The sequence below is a fragment of the Lepus europaeus genome, chromosome 10 (assembly GCF_033115175.1).
Source record: "Lepus europaeus isolate LE1 chromosome 10, mLepTim1.pri, whole genome shotgun sequence".
Lineage (NCBI taxonomy): Eukaryota > Metazoa > Chordata > Mammalia > Lagomorpha > Leporidae > Lepus > Lepus europaeus.
This window is the reverse complement of record NC_084836.1, coordinates 5,718,293-5,741,431: the sequence shown is the minus strand read 5'-3', so window position 1 is coordinate 5,741,431 and position 23,139 is coordinate 5,718,293. Positions and strand designations below refer to the sequence as shown.

General features: G+C 55.6%; 1 protein-coding gene across 5 annotated transcripts in view; it reads right to left on the bottom strand.

Annotated features, from left to right (window-relative positions):
* TCF20 (transcription factor 20) overlaps window positions 1-23,139 on the bottom strand; it is a 189,189-nt gene continuing 166,050 nt past the window's right edge. For 3 of the 5 annotated variants that reach the window (XM_062202750.1, XM_062202752.1, XM_062202751.1), the window contains exons 3-6: window positions 13,131-13,224; window positions 7,552-7,601; window positions 6,730-6,855; window positions 1-231 (exon numbers count right to left, since the gene is read on the bottom strand). In XM_062202750.1, the coding sequence (XP_062058734.1) occupies window positions 6,772-6,855; window positions 7,552-7,601; window positions 13,131-13,224 (228 nt within the window). In that variant the 3' untranslated portion in view covers window positions 1-231; window positions 6,730-6,771. The remainder of the gene's footprint in view (window positions 232-6,729; window positions 6,856-7,551; window positions 7,602-13,130; window positions 13,225-23,139) is intronic. The other 2 variants (XM_062202753.1, XM_062202755.1) reach the window with 2 other exon arrangements.

Genomic DNA, 23,139 nt, shown 5'->3' with positions numbered 1-23,139 from the left:
CCCCCACATTGTCACTATGGAGATTGTGTCCATGGAAACAGCCATTCCAACATCTTGGGTCTGTCTTTCCTGCGGTGCCACCGGTTTGTGTGTGATGTGAGAACTTGGGAGGGACGTGCTGGCATGGCAGGCACGGCGGGGCGGGGCGGGGCGGGGCGGGGCGTGGCTGCACATAGGAAGATTTCCATTCCATCACAAGTGTCCACCACCTTCTCATCTCCACAGTCTCACCTGGAAGACAACAACAGGTGCTGAGTGCACGGTCCCATCACCGGGGGCCCTGGGGTGGGGCTCTGGGCAGGAACCCCGCACGCAGAACCTCTGGAGGTGTGCTAAGGCAGGACACACCCAGGCCAACGCAGCGGCCACCGAGGCTCGGACCTGGAAGATGAGGCGAAGCGCCCGAGGTCAGCGGGGGCAGGGGTCCTGCGGGTGGGCTTGTCCTCAGAGGTGGCTAAGGCTGCCAGCTGAGCCGTGTCTGTCACAGCTCCTCCAGCGGACACAGCCAGTTCCTTACGCTCCAGGAAGAACATCCCTCCCAGGGTCTCCGCTCGTTCTCTGAGCTCACGGAGCTGGAAAACGTCAGTCCGCCTGCCCCCAACCCCACCAAGCCCCGGAAGGTGGTTCCATGACCCTTGTGGGGGCGCTGGGTCAGCTCAGAGCCTACAAAGACCTTCGTGGGCACCCAGGTGGTAAGTCAGAGCAGTTCCTTAGGTATCCAGCCCAGAAATTGACCCTGGAAGCCGGGGATGGCCGCCCTGGCGCCCAGCACAGGTGTTCACTGCTGCGCACGGGACCCCACGTCCCCACAGACCCCTGCTGTCCCCACCAGCACCCGGGGGCCAGGCCCCCCTCAGACCCCTGCTGTCCCCACCAGCACCCGGGGGCCAGGCTCCCCTCAGACCCCTGCTGTCCCCACCAGCACCCGGGGGCCAGGCCCCCCTCAGACCCCTGCTGTCCCCACCAGCACCCGGGGGCCAGGCCCCCCTCAGACCCCTGCTGTCCCCACCAGCACCCGGGGGCCAGGCCCCCCTCAGACCCCTGCTGTCCCCACCAGCACCCGGGGGCCAGGCCCCCCTCAGACCCCTGCTGTCCCCACCAGCACCCGGGGGCCAGGCCCCCCTCAGACCCCTGCTGTCCCCACCAGCACCCGGGGGCCAGGCTCCCCTCAGACTCCTGCTGACCCCACCAGCACCCGGGAGCCAGGCTCACCATCTTTTCTGCTTCCAATGGACCTCACTAGGTGTCAGGTGGCCAGGGAGGAGGGACCAGGCCAGGCACGTGCACGTGCGCCGTCTCACCCGGCTTTGCCCCTAAGTGCTTGGCAGAGCACCAAAAGCAGGAGAGCAGCCAAGATTTCAGCCACAAGGCCGGGAACGAGGCCCTGGCGTCCTGAAAGTGGCTGTGGGGCCCAGAAGCCTCCCTAGCCCCCATGGGCCAGGTCTCCGCTCAGGCTGGAGCCCCTGCCTTGCAGCCCAGGGAGAGGGGAAGCAGCAGCATCACACACTGGGCCTTGTGCCGCTCAGATGCCACCCCAGGTGAGCAGGCCCTTCGGAAGTGTGCTAACAGGCACCCCTCCAGGAATAGCCAGGAGAGAGGAACCTCGCTGTGGATGGGGGATGCCTCCACCGGGGGAGCAAGGGACACAGCGGCAACTGCCCTTCCTCCTCCCCCGGCCCGCCACCTCAGCACCACAGCCTGCCTCCCTGTGCACCGATGGCACCACGGGGCTGCCTGGGGCAGAGGGAACGGTGGGCCCTGGCGGCCCTGGGGATCCATCTGTCAGCCTTCCCAACAGCTTTTCCCAGGTTCTGCCGATTAGGCGACCCAGAACACGACCTGAATACAATGGCCCCGTCCTCTCCAGGGGCACTTTTTGAAGATTTATTTATTTGGAAGGCAGAGTTGGGGGTGGGGGCAGACAGGCGGCCTGGCCGTCCTCCGCTGCTTTCCCAGGTGAAGTAAGCAGGGCGCTGTATTGACGTGGAGCAGCCGGACTCAGACGGGTGCTCCAGCGGGTGCTGGGGTGCTGGCCCCTCCACAGTCACTTTTAAGATCTTTCTCTGTCTCTCTCCCTAACTCTGACTCAAAATAAACAAGGGCCGGCGCTGTGGTGAGGTGGGTAAAGCCGCTGCCTGCACTGCTGGAATCCCATATGGGCTGCTCCACTCCCGACCCCGCTCTCTGCTGTGGCCTGGGAAAGCAGCAGGAGACGGCCCAAGTCCTTGGGCCCCTGCACCCACGTGGGAGACCCGGAGGAAGCTCCTGGCTCCTGGCTCCGGATCAGTGCAGCTCTGGCTACTGTGGCCAACTGGGGAGTGAACCAGTGGATAGAAGACCTCTCTCTCTGCCTCTACTTCTCTGTGCAACTCTGCCTTTCAAATAAATAAGTCTTTAAAAATAATTAAATAAATCTTTGAAATTAAAAAACAAAAACCAAAGTCTGGTTCTTTCAGTATGGAGAATGGTCCTGACCCGAGCCAGAGGCCTCCAGGCCCTCCTGCCACAGCCGGGGGCCCCCAGGCCCTCCTGCCACAGCCGGGGGCCCCCAGGCCCTCCTGCCACAGCCGGGGGGGCCCCCAGGCCCTCCTACCACAGCTGGGGGCCCCCAGGCCCTCCTACCACAGCCGGGGGCCCCCAGGCCCTCCTACCACAGCCGGGGGCCCCCAGGCCCTCCTGCCACAGCCGGAGGTTTAGTTTCTGAGTGACTGAGAATTCCGACCCCGTCCTCAAGATGAGGAAGCTGAAGCACGGGCAGGTGATCCTTGTGGCCAAAGCCACACGCTGATCAGAGAGGGGACCGGGCTAGCAGTCAGCAAAGCTCTCCCACAGCCCAGTACCTGGGACATGGCCGAGAGGACGGGGCTGTGCCTGGCTAGGAGCCCAGAGAGCTTCTCAGCCGGCAGCCTGGTGCTCGGTGACTCACGCTCTCTAGAGGCACCCCGGGCAGGTGTGCGGCCGCAGGTGTTCATGCAGCACCCACACCTCGTATCGAGGGCCTTGAGTCCTGGCTCCTTGTTCATGAGCATCCTGGGAGGCAACAGACCACCCGGGTACCAGGGTCTCTGGCACCCATTTGGGAGACCCAGGTGGAGGTGCAGACTCCCAGTCCCAGCTGTTCCAAGCATTTGGGGAGTGAAGCAGCCAATGGAGACATGAAGACCCCCCCCCCCCCTCAAATGAAGGCACCTGGACGCTCAGCAGCTGCAGGCCAAGGCCTCCAGCGTCCCCCGGCGTGCTTGCCCTGTGTCATCCTGCTGCCGTCTACCCTGTGACCTGAACCCGAGCACCTTTTATGTCCCAACCACGCAGGACATCACCCTCTCCACACCATCTCTCCCGGTCAGGACCCGGCCAGGGCCTACCTCCTCATGGCCTAGACTCATGGGAATCCCCCCGAGGGAAATCTCATCTGTACTGACTTGGAGGGGCAGGGTCAGGTCCTCCCAGGACAGTGCAAAGACTGTGGGTGTCCTGCCCACACGCGGCTTGGTCTACAGAGGGTGGATGGTGCTGGGAGGGGGCAACTTAAACAGGGATTTAGGGCGGGACTGAGAGACAAGGGGCTCGGGGCACAAGGACAACCTGCACAAGAAGCTCGGAGGGAAACGCTGGGAGCCGGGAGGGCCTCACCAGGGACTCCTGCAGACACAAGGCGGGGCTGTGAGCTTGGACTGCGGTCTGAGAACCTCGGGGTAAGGGCAGGACTGAAGGACGGCTCGCGAGGACAGAGCTTGTTGCTCAGGGGCAGCCGCTCAAGATCCACAGGAGGCCGGGCGGGGGCTGGGGGACGGGTCCCAGTTCCCCTCAGGAGGTGCTATCCTGGCACGTCTCAAACCAGCCTGGGAAACGGAGAGCCCGGATGCGGCACTGGCTCCTGGTGGGCGGGCTGTGTGACTCCCGTCTCCACCTGGCTCGCCTCCTTCCTTGGCTGTTCTGTGCAGGGCAGTGGACAGAGCATCAGCCTGGATGCAAGTCATCGCTTCCCACCGCTTGGATCCCAGGGCCACCGTGTTTACTGTGTGATAAGACAGGGACAGGGTATAGAGGTCCCGATGTTGGAGCCTGCCCACCAGCTATGTGGAAACCAGGGAGACAGTGACAATCCCAGCCAAGGACAGTGTGGACACCCATGGGCCAAGCTGTCCAAAGACTTCTCTGTGTCACTGGTCTAGTGTGGGCTCGGTGCTGGGAACAGCCCGCTTCTCCAGGGTCCCATCTGTGCCTTGACCTCCCAGCCCCTGCCACAGAAACCTGACTGGACACGTAACCAGCGGGGCATCAGCCGAGCCGCACCACGCTAGCAGGGTCATTTCCTGAGAGAACCCTTGGACAGAAGAGGCTGAGGCAGAGCCAGTGAGTGACCCCGGCCAGGCCCACGCCTGGGGGTGGGGCACCGGCGCACACCCACTGTGCCTTCCCTGTCTCGCTGGGATTTCAGATAACCACAGCTCTGTCGAGCACGGGCCACATGAAGGGCACTGAGGGCAGGTGCGCCTCTGTCCCTGCTCACCGGGGCTTCGGCACAATCCTACGGCACACCCTGGGCAGAGGGTCACTCCGCTGAGCTGAAAAACCACGAAAAGGAAGCTGCCTCCTGGCGGGACGTCTGTCCTTCCCCTCCACGAGGTGAACGGCCCCACCTCACGGGACTCGAAGGGCAGGCCACGCCATCGCCCTGGGAGGAGTCAATGACGGGGCTCGCTGCCGTCACAGGAGTCTGGTCTGCTGGGAGGGGCCGGAGCGAGCACGAGGGGGACAGAGTCCCCAAGACCTGCTCACCAGGCCCTCACCGGCTCTGTTTCGCAAACACAGGCTGGCATTCTGAGACAGAAGCAACCAGCACCGAACAATGACAGCACTGTCCTGACCGGGTCTCAGGCCCCGAGGGAAGATGGCAGGGCCTGTGTGGGCAGCGACTCGCCAGCCCAGGAGCACAGCACTCACTGCCACTGCCTTGCCCCGAGGGCTGATCGGGCCAGTGAGCAGGTCCGGGAAGGCCTGTGGAGCCCTCGGGGGTCCGTGTGCGCCAAGGACACACTGATGACGGCACCTGTCCTGCTCCGCACGGACCCCTCCCCGGCCAACCCCACTCCCTGGAAGGAGGAAAGAAAAAGCAAGGCGCTCACCGACACCTCGACCAGGAAGGCACCGGGGAGCCCCTCGGCCCAGCTCACGGCTGGCCTCTCAGAACAGGAAGCGGCCGTATTCTGAGACGAATCTGGTTTTTCCCTAAAATCGCTGTTGGGTCTTTCAGAGAAAGGCAGAAACTTCCAGGGGAAGAGAACAGTCTGGGACACGCTGCTGCCCTCAAGGGGCAGGTACAGGGGGCTGGGGGGCTCAGACCCTGGAGTCCAAACAGCAGCCCTCCTTTGAGAACACACGAGAACCCTACCCACCCTCATCCCACAGAAGCAAGCCCCCCGCCCCCAACTGCGTTTGGTTTTCCTCTCCTTCTCCTTCTCTCTCAGACTCAGCAAGGCTCAGCACAGCAGAGGCACGGCCAGCCCCACCCCGGGTCGCAGGCTCAACCTCCTGAGATTTCTAGAAGGTAAAATTAAATCAGATCCTGAAGTCTACTAAACCTGAGAGGATTTTTCTTACCCTCCGTACTTCTTCTTCTTTTTTTTTTTTGACAGGCAGAGTTAGACAGTGAGAGAGAGAGAGAGAGAGAGAAAGGTCTTCCTTCCGCTGGCTCACCCCTCAATGGCCTCTATGGCTAGCGCTGTGCCAATCTGAAGCCAGGAGCCAGGTGCTTCTCCTGGTCTCCCATGGGGTGCAGGGCCCAAGCACTTGGGCCATCCTCCACTGCACTCCCGGGCCATAGCAGAGAGCTGGCCTGGAAGAGGGGCAACCGGGATAGAATCCGGCACCCCAACCGGGACTAGAACCCGGAGTGCCGGCACCCAGGCGGAGGATTAACCTAGTGAGCCGTGGCGCCGGCCAGCCCTCTGTACTTCCATAAAAAGGAGTCATGGTGCCCAGTGCTGTGGCCTGGTGGGCTCCCCGCCTGTGGCACTGGCATCCTATATGGGCACGGGTTTGTGTGTCCTAGATGCCCCTCTTCTGATCCAGATCTCTGCTGTGGCCTAGGAAAGCAGCGGAGGATGGCCCAAGTGCTTGGGCCCCTGCACCTGAGGGGGACGTGGAAAAAGCTCCTGGCTCCTGACTGGCCAGCTCTGGCCGTTGAGGCCATTTCAGTGAACCAGTGGATGGAAGACCTGTGTTTCCCTCTCTCTGTAACTCTACCTCTCAAATGAATAATCTTTAAAAAGTAATAAAAGGATGTCATTCACAGTATGGGGGGGGGAAGGGGAGTGGGGGTTCAAACAGCAAAACCTGGAGAATTTTGTGCTTTTCAAAAGAAAACACTAAATTTTACAAAAATGCTGAAAACGAAGTCCTCTGGCTAGAAGCGTTCTCGAGAGGGGCAGAGCCGAGGCGTCTGGCAGAAGCCCCTGCCCCAGCAGCGGTCACGCTCTGCCCTGAAGGCTGACTCCAGGGAGGGCCAGCCAGACCCCGCCCAGGCAGCAGGACAGACCCAAAGCCACCGCAGCCGCCCAGGCTCTGTGCGGAGCTGAGCGACAAAGGGAAGCCCATTTCTCCACCTGGTGTTCGTAATCCACACGGTTCAGTGTGGTGGTGCGGCCTGGCGTGAGCGGGAGGCAGAGGCCACGACACCCGCGGGGCCACACAGGGGTGACGGCGGGGCCCGGCCGCCCGACTCACCTGTGCTTGCTGTCCTTTCCATTCCCGCGAGACACCGCCCCCTCACCCCCGCTCCGACTGCTCTGTGCTGAGGCTGCCTTTCGCGGTCTTGTTCTGCAAGGCGGGGAGAGGGCACGGGGGGGGAGGCTGACAGCAGCACAGCAGCAGCGAGGAGACAGGAGAGGGAGGGGCGGACAGTGAGGACAGGAAGGGCACACGGACAGGAAGGAAAAAGCAGTCAGTACTGAATGACAAACAGGAGACTGAGTTCAGACAGGGCCTCTGCGGCAGAACGCGACGCTTGGCAGCAGAACCCTGCCTCTGGAGACAAGTTCAGGAGAACCCAGAGGAGTTCTGAGCCCTCCCGTGACCTCTTCTAGCACCTTCTGGGGACTGAGGCCTGTGAGCAGCCAGTGACCACCAGGTGTCAGTGTCACCTCTGTGGGAAGAGACAATGCCGCCCAGGCAGGGGTCTGGCTGCATCCCCGCCCCCTCTACCCCTTGCACACAGGCTGTCCACCCTCCCCTTCCCCCCTTCCCGGAGAGAGGTGTCAAGAGAACACTCTTCCACAGAAGCAGCTGTGCACCATCAGGGCCCCTGCCCAGTGACAGCCTGGAAGGACTGAGTTTCCTGGAGGCCTACAGTCTGTATTAGGCTGCGCACTGGCCCGGCCACACGCCAGCTCTGCCACCTGAAGTGCCAATCAGCAGTTACTAGGAAGTGGAAGAGTGTGATCCTCTAACTTCTCTTAACGCCCTCCTGCCACACAGGGTGCTGACCCCCTCGACCCGTCTCCCTGCAGCGCCAGGACCAGGCAGCACAGGGGCTTGGGCCCGACTCACCTTGTGCTTGGGGCACCTCACCGAGAAGTTCTCTTCATGCAGCAAGCAGTCTGCAAGGCAGAAGGAGACAGTCAGGGGGGCCTGCTCGGGCGCACAGACCACAGAGGCCGAGGCCGAGGCCCAGTGTGATTCCCAACAGGAAAACCCGAGAGACCACAAATGAAGGACAGTACACAAACCAGAACATCCAAATGTGTCAAGTATACTCACAGTCTTGTTAAATGTTTTCTATACATTAAAAAAAGAAGACGGAAGGAAACATACCAAAACATAACAATGGTTCTCTGTGGTTATTAACATTACAGGTGGTTTTTTATTTCTGTACGTCCACAATGATATATTATTTTGATAAGAGACAATTTCTATTAAATAGTATTCTTAAAAATCCTTGATTCTAGGCGAAGGCCATTCCAGAGACCCAGGCCAGCACCTCCCTGTAAAAAGTCCTCTTCGCTGCAGAGGGCCCAGGTTTCCCAAGGCCCCACTGTCACCTGCGTCGCACAACCACGGAGGCACAGACGTCCTGGCCTGGGTCACCTCATCCAGGATCCCACGGCGGGACTTCTCCTCCTCGGAGGAAAAGTGACTCAGCGTTCCCACGACTACAGCGAGGATGCAGGTGCCTGAGGGTGCGTGGGACTCTGCGGTGTGTGGAGCGGGCGAGGAGGCCTCATTACCGAGTTCACGCCACACAGCGCAGCTGCTGGAGACCGACAGCCGCGGCACTGGCGCAGGCCGTGGTGGCCGAATGTTAGTAAACACTGAGCACACATTCTCAGAGCCCCCAGGCCTGCAGCGGGAGGCAGCCGTGGCACTGGCCCTTGTTAGGTTCACGATTTAACTCGGGCTTCAGCTGAGGCCCTGATCAGCAGCCTGGGCACCCACAGATTTCACGTGAAACAGGGGGAAGCAAAGGAGCTCACAGAGGAACACTTTCAGGTCTTCTGGATCCTCAACAAATCAGAAAAGGCGCCTGCATCTCTTCCTACCGCGGCGAGCCCTGTCACAGCGCCACCTGCTGGGTCTGCTCCAGGCCTGGGAACTCAGCAGGCAGCTGCCAACCTCCAGGCCCTCCCCGAGCAGACAACTCACAGTAAATGAAATGTGTTCATTTAAAACCCACAAGTACACAGCATGACCAAGACTCCCGGTGCTCCAATCCGCCAGGAAGTTCATGAACATAGGAGTCAGACAACTGGAGCTCAGGGAAGCACTTTCTCTTCACCGGGCTGGAGCAGCATGGTGCTGGCCAAAGGCCTCGGTGCCTCACCCGTGGGGCTTGGCCACCCCAGTGCCCCAGGGGTTTACAGAACCCAGGAAGGGGGCCACGCCAGCGGCAAAGGGCCCCCTCAGAAAGGAATAGGTGGCTCGGTTTCTGCTGGACCATTATAAAATACGTCTCTAGACAGGACACACATTCCCTCTGAGCTAAGAGCACAAAGGCAACAAGACAACGGAAGCACACACTACAGGCAACTTGCGACCAGGGCCAGGTTCTTGTCAAACAGTTGTCTGCTGCAGGGATCTGCCAGACAGTGGAAGCAAGAGACACGCAGGAAGGGCGCAAGTACTCCTTCCTGTTCTCGTACTTCCCCACGGGCCGCAAGGAATTGGAACTCCCGTTTCTGGGAATGGTTAAAACTACAGCTGGAGAGCCCAGGCACCAAGGGCACCAGGAGCCTCTTCTTGGCTATGTCCAATTTGGCCCTGCTCGGGGAGACCAGAGAACAGCAGGATTGTGGCAGAATCTCTCAGGGCCCAGCACTACCCAACACTGCCCAGAGGGGCTCAGTCAGCACATCTAACCGGTGTGGGAAAAGGAAACAGCTCTCTGATAACCACACGAGCCGGACGGAGGGAGGGGTTTACTGGCCTTCAGAACTTGACCCTGTCCCCAGCTCAGCTACAATCTTCCTGGATGTCACCATTACTCCTAACACTGGCACACAACACAGGCAGGCCACGGTGGCCTCCAGCCCATGACAGAGCAAGCATCACCAAACAGCTCACGTGACAGCAGAGGTGCAGATCAACATGAGGTTGGGGAGCTGCAGGAGCCACAGACCGTCTCCATGGAGACATCCCAGCAATAAAAGTTTTCCCAGAGACAGCAAAGCTCATTGAAGGTTTGGGCAGTTGACACCAAGGCAGAGATGAAAATGCTAAACTGCTCTTTCCTGCAAGAGACCAGGGCCTTATTTACGATCTGAGCGTCGTTCAGGGAACACCTTTCCTGGCCATGAAGATACACCTTACAGACCAGAGCTCCTCACAAGGCTGGGTGACCACAAGCACCCATACCCACAGAGCAGACACTGCAGGATCCAGGGTGCCATTCTCTGCTTGAAGCTGCTCCCCTGTCCCAGCTCTGCACATGGGGGCAGCAAAGCCACAGGCCCAAGAGCTTGCCCTCGATCCAGAGTCTCCCCCTCACTGAATACTGGGTCACCAAGTTCTGCTGGGGAGATGCTACCAGCTTGGGGTTGGCGCTGTGGCGCAGCGGATAAAGCCACTGCCTGTGGTGCTGGGGTCCCACAAGGGTGCTAGTTTCAGTCCTGGCTGCTTCACTTCCCATCCAGCTCCCTGCTAATGCACCTGGGAGAGCAGTGGAGGATGGCTCAAGTCCTTGGGCCCCTGCACCCACATGGGAGACCCAGATGAAGCGCCTGGTTCCTGGCTTTGGCCTGGCCCAGCCCTGACTGTTGCGGCCATTTGAGGAGCGAACCAGTGGATGGAGGACCTCTGTTGGCCTCTCCTTTTCTATAACTCTTTCAAATCAATCAATCAATCAATCAATCAATCTTGAGAGAGAGAGGCGTTACCAGCTTCACTGGGCAGGTGCATGTGACAGGCTCCAGCAGAGACAGCACTTACTTACTAAGCCTCAGCAGCTAATGAGGGAGGCCCTGCCTGGTCTCCGCACAGAAACAGGGAGTGAGCGGCAGGTGAAGCAGCACACGGTGCCCCAGGCATGCTGAGGCACCAGCTGAGCTGGTGACCGGCTCACAACAGCAGGGCTGCCCTGCCCCTGGGTCCAGTTTTTCTCAAGGGTTGGGGTAGCACAGTTCAGGAGAACTTCCTGATGGCGAGCACGCTGGTGCTGAGGGACAGCAAATTAAAAGTATATATATATGAAAGTGCGCCGGCAGTGCCAGCATCTCATGTGGGCACCGGTTCAAGTCCCGGCTGCTTCACTTCTCTGCTACGGCCTGGGAAAGAAGTAGAAGACGGCCCAAGTGCTTGGGCCCCTGCACCTGTGGGAGACCCAGAAAAAGCTCCTGGCATTGGATCAGTGCAGCTCCAGCCATTATGGCCATCTGGGGGTGAACCAGTGATGGAAGAATTCTCTCTCTGCCTCTCTAACTCTGACTTTCAAACAAGTAAATCTTAAAAAGAGAGGGAGGGAGGGAGGGAGTATGAGAGAGTACGAATGCAGGCTTCAGAAAAGGATCCATGAGTACAATGTGACCACTGAAATACGGCTACTGAGACCAAAGAAATGAAATGGACTTTTAGATTGAATTCGAGTGGCTATGTGTGGCTAGCGGCTGGCCAGCACAGGTGCAGAGCCGGCTGGACAAGCTCGGGCAGCACAGCTGTGATGCATTGGGGAGGAACACCTCTTCCAGTGGAGGATGGCTCAAGTACTAGGGTCCCTGCCACCCATGTGGGATACCAGGGTGGAGTCCGAGGCTCCTAGTTTAAGCGTGGCCCAGGTCCAAATGTCGTGGGTGTTTGGAGAGAAGACCGGAGGATGGAAGCTCAATCAATCCCCGCCCACCCTCCCTTAACTCTGCTTTTCAGATAAACCGACCTATAGAAATGGGCCAAAAAATGTGATCAAAAGGTTGCACACAGGTGCCAGCATCATTCCATGAGGACGGAACAGTCATTTCTACAAACAGAGATAGGTCAACCGGCCGCCCACATGCAAATGCATGAATTTGGGTTCCCACTTCACACAAAGCCTAAAAACTAACTCAAAATTGATCAATGAGCTCAATGTAAGAGATAAAGCTACACAATTCTTAGGAGAACAGGTACAAATCTTATAACTTTAAATTAGGCAATGGTCCCTTGAGTATGACATCAAAAGCACAAACAATGTAAGGAGAAAAAGGTAAATCGGACCTCACACACAGGAAAACAGCGAAGCCATAGAAAGGAGAAGGTGTTTCCAAATGATGTGTCTGTCTCATAAGGGACTTCATCCAGAAAGGCAAATGATTTTTAAAATTCAACGATAAGGCTGGCGCCGCGGCTCAACAGGCTAATCCTCCGCCTGTGGCGCCGGCACCCCGGGTTCTAGTCCCGGTCAGGGCACCGGATTCTGTCCCGGTTGCCCCTCTTCCAGGCCAGCTCTCTGCTGTGGCCCGGGAGTGCAGTGGAGGATGGCCCAAGTGCTTGGGCCCTGCACCCCATGGGAGACCAGGAGAAGCACCTGGCTCCTGGCTTTGGATCAGCGCGGTGCGCCGGCCGCAGCACGCCGGCCGTGGTGGCCATTGGAGGGTGAACCAATGGCAAAAGGAAGACTTTTCTCTCTCTCTCTCTCTCACTGTTCACTCTGCCTGTCAAAAATAAAAAATAAAATAAAATTCAACGATAAAAAGATAACCCTATTTAACAGGCAAAGGATCAAACAGCCATTTCTCTAAAGGAGGTGTACAAACGGCCAATAAGCACATGAAGACGCTCAGCATCACCAGCCATCAGGGAAAAGCACAGTGAGGGCTGTTTCAGGCCCGGGGATGGTCAGGGCGGAGGAACAACAAGTGTCAGTGAGGACGTGGAGAAACTGCAGTCACGCTCTGCTGCTGGGGATGCAGACTGCACACCTCTGGAGACCACTCTGGCAGTGCCTCCAAAGGTTCCGGAAGTTTCTCTCCTTGGTAGCTACCCAAGAGAATGAAAAACATACACACTTGTCCACACAAAGACTGTGTACACACGGCACACTATTCACAACAGCCACAAACTAGGAACAACCCGAATGTGCATCGACCGATCAATAGACAGACACACACACTGTGTCTCTTATGATCAAATGTCATCTGCCAAAAAAAAAAGATGCACGCTCCATGGATGAATGTTAAAAACATTATGCAAAGTGAGAGAAGCCAGTTATAAAAGGCCACATAATGTGTAATTCTATCTACATGTAATGTGCATAATGGGCAAATTCAGAGCCAGGGGCTGGGGGGAGAAGGAAGGTGAGTGACTGCTAATGGTTAGCAGTTTTTAAGTGATGTGATACAATGTCCTAAAATCTGCTGTGAGAGTTGTACAATTCTGAGAATGTCCACTTGAATAAATAAATAATATGGGAATTAGATGAATAAAACATACTATACCATTTCATACCTTTGCATTATGCTCGTTGCATTTTTTTAGGATTTACAAACAGAACAGAGTCAGGAGAGACAAAAAGAACTATATAAAGAAGGGATATATATATTCTTTATATATGTAATATACAAAGATATAAATATATATATATTCTTTATATAGAAGGGAGAGAATAAGATTGTGTGTCCCAACTCTTCGGAGGTGCTGGATGAGGGTCTGTGGCCCCCTCTTACCTGCATCAACGGCACACGGGTAATGATATCGGAAGGAGCAGCCTTTGTTGTAGCAGCCCAAGGTGGCGCCTGCCTCCTGGCAGTGAGAACATTTCTGAAAGGAAGGGAAGTCAGGCACGTCAGTATCTCACATTCACCCTCTTCCCCAGGCCTTCCTGGGACCCTACTGGAGAGACCTCAGCACGTGTCTGTGTGCTCAGAGGAGGCTGTCAGCAGGATGGGCAGGAATCCAGCAGTTACATCTCAGTCCAGGCCTCACAGAGGATAGCATCTCAAGTAGAACAACACAGCAGGGCAAGAGTGGGACAACAGCCTTGCCTGCTGATGCTGTGTCCACCCACCCACGTGCTCCGCCTGTCACTTCCTCCCTTGCTAGTGTGAGCTGTCTGTGCCTCTTCTGCTGTGGAAATCTGGAGCAGGAGAAAAGGGTAAGGTTGTAGAGTTATATATAAACCGTTCAGAATTAAAAGTGGAATTTGGTTTCTAGTTCTTATAAGATGGTTTTATTTTTATTTTCGATCTACTTACCCCAAATGCCCAACAGAAGCATATTTCCCTTTTCAGAAGTTATGGGCTCCTGTGTGCAAACAGTATTTTTATTCACGAATCCTATTTTAAATGCAATAGGAAACCTGCCACAATTTTCTGGCCAAGTGAGACATTATTTGGTAGCTGAGACGCTCCCTCCTTATATGGTCAGATGTTCTTAAAGTGGGGCCCGTCTGTCACCCTGTGATGCCACTGCTCTGGGTGTGCATCCTGTCAGCTTAAGAACACGTGTCCCATCACAACCATCACAGGCGTGAAGCGCAGCACTGTGGCTTACTGAGGACGGGGGCAGGCTGCTCAGCGGCCGGGGCACACCCAGACGAGGCTGAGCAGAGGACAGATAGGGGTTTCCGCTTCTACGAAAAACAAAAGTGCTCCCTCAGCAGCTACACTCAAGCTGGCTCAGGCACCCTCATGGCGATGCTGATGGCAAACTACACCAGTGCCCGCGACAGTGACGCTCAGGTGCCCCCACACATCAGGATGGCTGGATGAAGCACCGACCTGGGCGGGTGCACCTGTGGGTGCTCCTCACATGCTCACTCAGCTCTCTGAGGCATGAGAGGTAAAGAAGTCAGCTCAGAGGCGAGGTTCGGGCTGGCTACTCGAGGCGTCCTCCAGGAACTCTGGTCTCCTCTCACAACCAAGATTCTTCTGGGCATGATGATCGGCACACATTTACCACGTTCTGTTTATACCCTTGTAAAGGAAGAAAGCTCACCTGGCCTGCACCAAACCAAGGACTGTGAACAGCACTGCCAGGGGCCCTAGATGTTATCTACTTTTTAAAAACAAAACAAAAACCAACAAAGATTTATCCATTTGACCTGAGAGTCAGAGTGACAGAGAAGAGAGGGAGAGACAGCTGCAGAGACCTTCCATCTGCTGGTTCACTCCTCAAATGTTCACAACAGAGACCGGGAGCCAGAAACTCCACCCGGGCCTCCCTCACAGGCAGCAGGAACCCAAGTACTTGGGCCATCATCCGCTGCCTTGCAGGCCCATTAGCAAGAAGTGGATCTAAATCAAGGAGTAGCCGAGCACAAAGCGCCACTCCAACATGGAATGCTGGGTTCCACGTGGCAGCGTAGCCTGCTGCACCACAGAGCCCACCCCAACATGCTACAGACTTTGGCCAGCGCCATGCCACACCTCAGAAATGAGGTCTCACCACCAACCCGAGGCAAAGCAGTGCGAGAGGTGTCAGCGGCCAGCCTGCGGCCCCTCTCTTACTACAGGAGCACAACATTAAGGAGAGCAGGTCTCAGTTAGGGGTGGCATCAGCAATGGGTGCGGAAGGATCTGGAAAGGAAAATCTGCAGTTACGAGGCCTCCGCAGAGTTTTGCTCTTAAAAAAGAACAAGAGGGAGGAACAGGCCAACTTCTCACTCAGGCTCCAGCCGTGGCAGCCATTTGGAGAGTGAACCAACAGACGGGAGACCTTTCTCTCTGTCTCTCCCTCTCACTATCTGTAACTCTGCCTCTCAAATAAATAAATTCTTAAAAAAAGAAAAGAAAAGAAAAGAAAGGCCTTCCATCTGCTGGTTTACTTCCCAGATGGCCACAACAGCCAGAGCTGGGCCAATCTGAAGCCAGGAGCCAGGAGACTCCTCCAGGTCTCCCACGTGGGTGCAGGGGCCCAAGCACTTGGGCCATCTTCTACTGCTCTCCCAGGCCACAGCAGAGAGCTGGATTGGAAGTGGAACAGCCGGGACTCAAACCAGTGCCCATATGGGATGCCAGCACTTCAGGCAGCAGCTTTACCCACTACACCACAATGCCAGCCCCTGTGGCAGTCTTCTTATCACCTCTAGGGGGCAGTCCTGGAGCAAGGCCAATCACTGAGGACAACAGACAAGACACCCACCTTGACACAGGTGAGCCTTAACCAACCCCAGGACCACCAACCTCCAGACCTGTTAACAGGAGACTGAAGGAAACACAAACCAATCAACAAGGGCAGGCGTTTAGCACAGTGACTAAGGTGCCACATGGACACGAGCACTCCACATCGGAGGGCCTGGGTTCAGGTCTCCGCTCCACTGCAATCCCAGTTTTCAGCCATTGTGCCATCATGGGAGGTGGCAGCTGACAGGGTCCCTGCCAACCGTGTGGGAAGCTCCACTCCTGGCTTCAGCCTGGCCCAGCCTCTGCTGTTGTGGGCATTGGGGAGTGAATTAGAAGATGAAAGTTATTTCTTTCTTTCAAATACTTATTTTTTTTTTTTATTTTATAATTTATGGTCAAAATATTCTGATATAGAAGGGACCTGCATCTGAGGTGCTGCTGGAGAAGTTACACATGTGGGCTTTGTAATGTAATATTTCCTGGACAGTGAGTCTCCTACTTTATAGCTTTGACTTCTTGTTCATATTTTTTTTAAAAAAATTTTTTTATTTGACAGAGTTAGACAGTGAGAAAGAGAGACAGAGAGAAGGTCTTCCTTCTGTTGGTTCACTCCTCAAATGGCCGCTACGGCCAGAACTACACCTATCTGAAGCCAGGAGCCAGGTGCCTCCTCCCGGCCTCCCATGCGGGTGCAGGGGCCCAAGCACTTGGCCATTCTCCACTGTCTTCCCGGGCCACAGTAGAGAGCTGGACTGGAAGAGGAGCAACCGGGACTAGAACCCAGCTCCCAATGGGATGCTGGCACAGCAGGCGGAGGATTAACCAAGTGAGCCACGGCACCAGCCCCTCTTAGCTCTGGACTTTGACCACACCCAGCCTTGGTTGTTGTGGCCATCTGGGAGTGAATCAGTGGGTGGAAGATCTCTCTCTCTTTCTAACTCTTACTTTCAAATAAATAAATCTAAAAAGAAAAAAAGAAAGAGAGACGGATGGAGGGAGGGAGGGAGGGAGAAAAGCTGTGAGGGTTAAATGAAGTAATCCAGGCTTACAACAGTGGCTGAATCAGAAGTGATCAGTAAGGGCCGGTTTTGTGGCACACTGGGTAAAGCTGCTGCTGGCAACACAGGCATCCCATGTGAGCGCCAGTTCGACCCTCAGCTGCTCCACTTCAAATCCGGCTCCCTACTAATGGCCTGGGAAAAGCAGCGGAGGATAACCCAAGTGCTTGGGCCTCTGCACCCATGTAGGAGACTCAGATGAAGCTCCTAGCTTCAGTCTGGTTCAGTCCTGGCCATTGTGGCCATTTGGGACGTGAACAGTGGATATGGAAGATCCCTGTCTCTACCTCTTGTTAACTCTTTCAAATAAATAAATCCTAAAAAAAAAAATACTCTGTAAACGTGGCTCAAGAGGACCACGAGATACCTCTTACAGCCCACGGCATGAAAGACAACCTACAGAGCACCTTGTTCTCTCCACCAGCCAGTCTACAGAGGGGGGATGACAAGAAGTGAAGCTTGGATCTCAACATCGTCCCTTTCCTTTCTCAACATCTGCCTCCCTGTCCCCCTGCGAGGCTTCCCAAGGCTCCCTGCTCTAACCTGGCCCACAGATCACATGTCCATCTCTTCATGAAGGAAGCAAACTCACTACTCAGCAGAAAACCACGTCAGTACACTGCTGCCTGCTTCTATCATGATTAATTTGCCATGCTGCACCCAAAGCAGGACATATTAAGGCCTTAGGAAAAGGACCTTAAGGACAATTAAGGGGGCTGGCAGTGTGGTGCAGTAGGTAAAGCCGCTGCCTGCAGCACTGGCATCCCATGTGGGTGATGGTTTGAGTCCTGGCTGCTCCACTTCCAATCCTGCCCCCTGCTAATGGCCTGGGAAAAGCAGCGAAAGATGGCTTAAGTGTTTGGGCCCTTGCCATTCATGTAGGAGATGGAAAGAAGTTACTGGGTCCTGGATTCAGCATGGTCCAGGCCCGGCTGTTGCAGCCATCTGCGGAGCAAACCAGCGGGTGGAAGATCTCTGTCTCTCCCTCTCTCTGTGTAACTCTAACTTTCAGATAAGTAAATAAATCTTTAGAAAAAGAAAAAGAGAAATGCACATTTTCAGTCCTCACTCCTCCGGTGCTGTAACGCCTCTTTCAGGTAATTCAAATATACAATACAGTTTAAGAATCACTGGTTAAATCCAACTCCCCAGAAAACAGGGACTCGGAGGGATACAGCTGACCTCGGATTCTGGGCTTCCTGAGGTCTAACCAGTGCTTCCTCCACTGCCCACTTCACTTCCTCCCCTACAAAGAGACTGACAAGTCATGAGATGTGGTGGGCAGAATTACGACCCCCTGGAGCTTTCCGTCCCAATCCTCAGAACCTGGGACCTTAGGTGGCAAAGGGAATTTCAGAGATGTGGCAAAATCAAGGATACTGAGTGGAGAGAGGAGGTTTAGTTGTCTAGGCAGGCCAAGCTAACGACGAGGCTTTAGGTAGATGTGGGATGGAAGCAGGGTTAGAGAGATGTTATACTGACCTAACAACAAAGAAACAAACAGAAAATCTTATTTATTTATTTATTTGAGCTGCAAAGACAGAGAGGACCCATCCAATTGCTCACTTCTAAATGTTCATAATGGTTGGGCCTGGGCCAGACCAAAGCCAGGAGCTAGGAACTCCATTTTGGTCTTCTGCATGTGTGGCAGGGACCCAGTCTATAGTGTGCAGAATGGGAAGCAGAGCTGGACTCCAGCACAGGAGTCCAGTATCCTATCTGGTACCTTAACTTGTTAGGTCCAACGCCTGCCCCATGCTGCTGCCTTTGAAGATGGAAGAAGGGGCCACAAACCAAGGAACATCGGCAGCGACAGAAGTTGAAAAAGGCAAGGAAACAAGCTCTTCTCCAGAGCCTCCAAGAAACACTGCACGCCCGACGCCTGCACTCCGGCCAGCCCGGCTCCTGCGCAGGACTTCAGACCAGGACCTACCTCACGCCTTGGAAAGCTGTCACAGCAATGACAGGAAACTCCCAGTCCAGGAAGAGTTCCTGAGAATCTCCTAACAGAAACCAGTGCTCCTTTTCCTTTTACATTCTCAATGTAACAATTTTCTCCTCACGAGCATTCCTAAATTTTTAAATTAAAGATTTATTTGAAAGTCAAGGTCAGAGAGAGAGAGAGAGAGATCTTCCATCTGCTGGTTCACTCCCTAGAGGACACATGAAAGCCAGGAGCTTAATCCGGGGCTCCCATGTGGGTGCAGGGCCCCAGGACTTGGGCCGTCCTCTGCTGCTTTCCCAGGCCACAGCAGGGAGCTGGATGGGAACTGGAGTGGCCGGGACTTGAACCGGCACCCGTGAGATGCTGGTGTCATGGGGGTGGTTTTTCTGAACCCCAAGTTTACCTTCTTCATACCATCCTATGCTGCCTTTTTAGTTCCTTTCGTTCTCTCAGCTATCCAACACCTGAAAAGTACTTCCTGCGTGCTGGGCGCCAAAGACAGCAAATGAGAGCTCATCTTCCTTATCCATCCTGTCCTGTCCCAAAAATTAATACCCAAGCTTGTCACTTCCACTTAGGATTTCAGTCTTCACTTTTTACCAAAGAAACTATCTGCACTATCATTCTCCATACTGCAAATATTATAATGAAATAACTGCACAGCTAAATGTCCTTAGTTTTGACGCACTCTTTACACAAATTTAGCGAGATGCACTCCTGGGAGAGGTAACTCCAACACAGCTCCCTGCACAACCCGGTTTCTGGGTCACAACACAGACACACACATGTCACAAGCGCTAGCCCAGGCCCAGACTGAGTCACCACACACACACACATGTGCCAGCCCAGGCACGGATTGAGTCATCACAGACACACACACACATGCCAGCCCAGGGCCGGAATGAGTCACCACACACACACATGTGCCAGCCCAGGCATGGATTGAGTCACCACACACACACACATGTGCCAGCCCAGGCCCGGACTGAGTCACCACACACACACACACATGTGCCAGCCCAGGCACGGATTGAGTCACCACACACTCACACATGTGCCAGCCCAGGCCCGGACTGAGTCACCACACACACACACATGTGCCAGCCCAGGCACGGATTGAGTCACCACACACACACACATGTGCCAGCCCAGGCCCGGACTGAGTCACCACACACACACACATGTGCCAGCCCAGGTCTGGACTGAGTCACCACACACACACACATGTGCCAGCCCAGGCCCGGACTGAGTCACCACACACACACACACACATGTGCCAGCCCAGGTCTGGACTGAGTCACCACACACACACACATGTGCCAGCCCAGGCCCGGACTGAGTCACCACACACACACACATGTGCCAGCCCAGGCCTGGACTGAGTCACCACACACACACACATGTGCCAGCCCAGGCCTGGACGGAGTCACCACACACACACATGTGCCAGCCCAGGCCTGGATTGAGTCACCACACACACACACATGTGCCAGCCCAGGCCTGGACGGAGTCACCACACACACACACATGTGCCAGCCCAGGCACGGATTGAGTCACCACACACACACACATGTGCCAGCCCAGGCACGGACTCAGTCACCACACAGACACACACATGTGCCAGCCCAGGCCTGGACTGAGTCACCACACACACACACACATGTGCCAGCCCTGGCCTGGACGGAGTCACCACACACACACATGTGCCAGCCCAGGCCCGGACTGAGTCACCACACACACACACATGTGCCAGCCCAAGCACGGTCTCAGTCACCACACAGACACACACATGTGCCAGCCCAGGTCTGGACTGAGTCACCACACACACACACATGTGCCAGCCCAGGCCCAGACTGAGTCACCACACACACACACATGTGCCAGCCCAGGCCCGGACTGAGTCACCACACACACATGTGCCAGCCCAGGCCTGGATTGAGTCACCACACACATACACATGTGCCAGCCCAGGTCTGGACTGAGTCACCACACACACACATGTGCCAGCCCAGGCCTGGATTGAGTCACCACACACACACACATGTGCCAGCCCAGGCCTGGACGGAGTCACCACACACACACATGTGCCAGCCCAGGCCTGGATTGAGTCACCACACACACACACATGTGCCAGCCCAGGCCTGGACGGAGTCACCACACACACACACATGTGCCAGCCCAGGCACGGATTGAGTCACCACACACACACACATGTGCCAGCCCAGGCACGGACTCAGTCACCACACAGACACACACATGTGCCAGCCCAGGCCTGGACTGAGTCACCACACACACACACACATGTGCCAGCCCTGGCCTGGACGGAGTCACCACACACACACATGTGCCAGCCCAGGCCCGGACTGAGTCACCACACACACACACATGTGCCAGCCCAAGCACGGTCTCAGTCACCACACAGACACACACATGTGCCAGCCCAGGTCTGGACTGAGTCACCACACACACACACATGTGCCAGCCCAGGCCCAGACTGAGTCACCACACACACACACATGTGCCAGCCCAGGCCCGGACTGAGTCACCACACACACATGTGCCAGCCCAGGCCTGGATTGAGTCACCACACACATACACATGTGCCAGCCCAGGTCTGGACTGAGTCACCACACACACACATGTGCCAGCCCAGGCCTGGATTGAGTCACCACACACACACACATGTGCCAGCCCAGGCCTGGACTGAGTCATGACACAGACACACATGTGCCAGCCAAGACTCCTGGTAGACCACATGCTAGTGTGGTCACCCCTCACTTACTATGGAAGGGAACACGAGCTATTTTTAAGCAACTCTAATGAGAAGCCTGCATTTCTTGGTAGTGTAAACTGGGGGGAAGACTGTAAGACGCATTGCTAGTCTCAGAGCATCCTGAAAGAGAATGGCCCGACAGCCACCCTGGCGTGCCAGCCCTCGTCTGAGGGAGGCTCAGGGGAGAGCTCTGCATGCCTCTTGGCTCACAGAACGGCACTCTCCTAGGAGACGTAACAGCGACCTGAATAATCATTTGGTTTAACGAGCAGCCTTGGAGCGGCAAAGCATCTGGGTCACAGTATTATTAGCACATTGACGATGATGGGTTCTGTGAGCTCTGCAGATCACACACTCTGCCACTACTACTGTGCCTGGTGGCTGCTACCCAGTGCTGCATACCCTCTGCTTGTGCTTGCTCACTCCTTCCTGTGTGTCCAACTCCCCTGCGCTGTGAGATTCATCCCTGCACCCAGATCTGGTACGCTGTAGGCTGACAGAAGGGATGCAATGCTGTACGTTTGAGAGCTGGAGAAAACTAACGAGGCTGCTGCTCAGTATGAGCTGGGAGAGCTTGGGGAACGTGGAACATGGTGTGTGTTCACTTCTGGCCACCAGCAAGAGGCTTTTCTCCTTTTAATTATGCTTGCTGTATCCAGGACAGATGCCTCTGCTGCCCTAGCACCGTGACAGCAACGCAGGCCACACCCAGGTCATCCTCCCAGGCCCTGGGATGCAGCTGGGTATCACATTAATCCTCTGTCAGGAGCACTGCAAGGTGCTGGCCAAGGCCGTGCACTTCAACCCTCTACGTTGGTTCCTGCTTCCTCAGAGTCAGACAAGCTCCTTAGGCTGCAGTTCTGCCCCTCACTGTCCTCACAAAGGCCTAGGGGAAGGGCTCTGGCACCGGCCCCTGGGACCACACCACAGCCCAGTACAACTGGCTTTAAACTGAGGTTTAACAGCCAATCCTGGAAGGCCACAGACACCTAGATCTTTGCAGGCTCATTTTCCTCAGTACTACTGGAAGACACTTTGTGGAATTAAGAGTTATACCAGGGGTGGACATTTAGCCCAGTGGTTAAGACACTCACATCTCTTATCAGAGTGCCCAGGCTGGACTCTCCAGCTCAAGTGAGCTGGGATCCTCCTACCCACGTGGAAGACCTGGACTGAGAGTTCCTGATGTCTGACTTTGGCCCTAGTCCTGGCCCAGACCCAGCCACTGTGGGCACCTGGGGGTAAACCAGAGGACCAGAGCTTTCCCTCTCTCTGCCCTTCCATACCCCACACCCACACCCACTCAGCCTCCTCTCTGCCTCTCAAGTAAAACAAGAGGCCAGTGCTGTGGTATAGTGGGTAAAGGTGCTGTCTGTAATGCCGGCATCCCAGATGGGTGTTGGTTTGGGTCCCGGCTGCTCCACTTCCGATCCCACTCCCTGATAATGTGCCTGGGAGAGCAGCGGAAGATGGCCCAAGTGCTTGGGCCCCTGTATCCACTTGGAAGACTCAGAAGCTCCTGGCTCCTGGCTTTGGATCGGCCCAGCTCTGGCTGCTGCAGCCATCTGGAGAGTGAACCAGCAGATGGAAGAGCTCTATTTCTAACTCTGCCTTTCAAATAAATAAATGAATCTTTAAAAAAAAAAATTTTTTTTAATTTAAAACAAAATAAAAGCTATACCATGTCCCATAGGTTTCCTAACAAGTGTCAATTTCAGAAAGTGAATCCATTATATATGTATCTTAATAAATTACGATGATGCAAGTATAAAACATCAGTTAGCAACGTGGGCTAGCAGTACTCACTGGCTAAAGGCTAGTACTCACTGGCTAAAG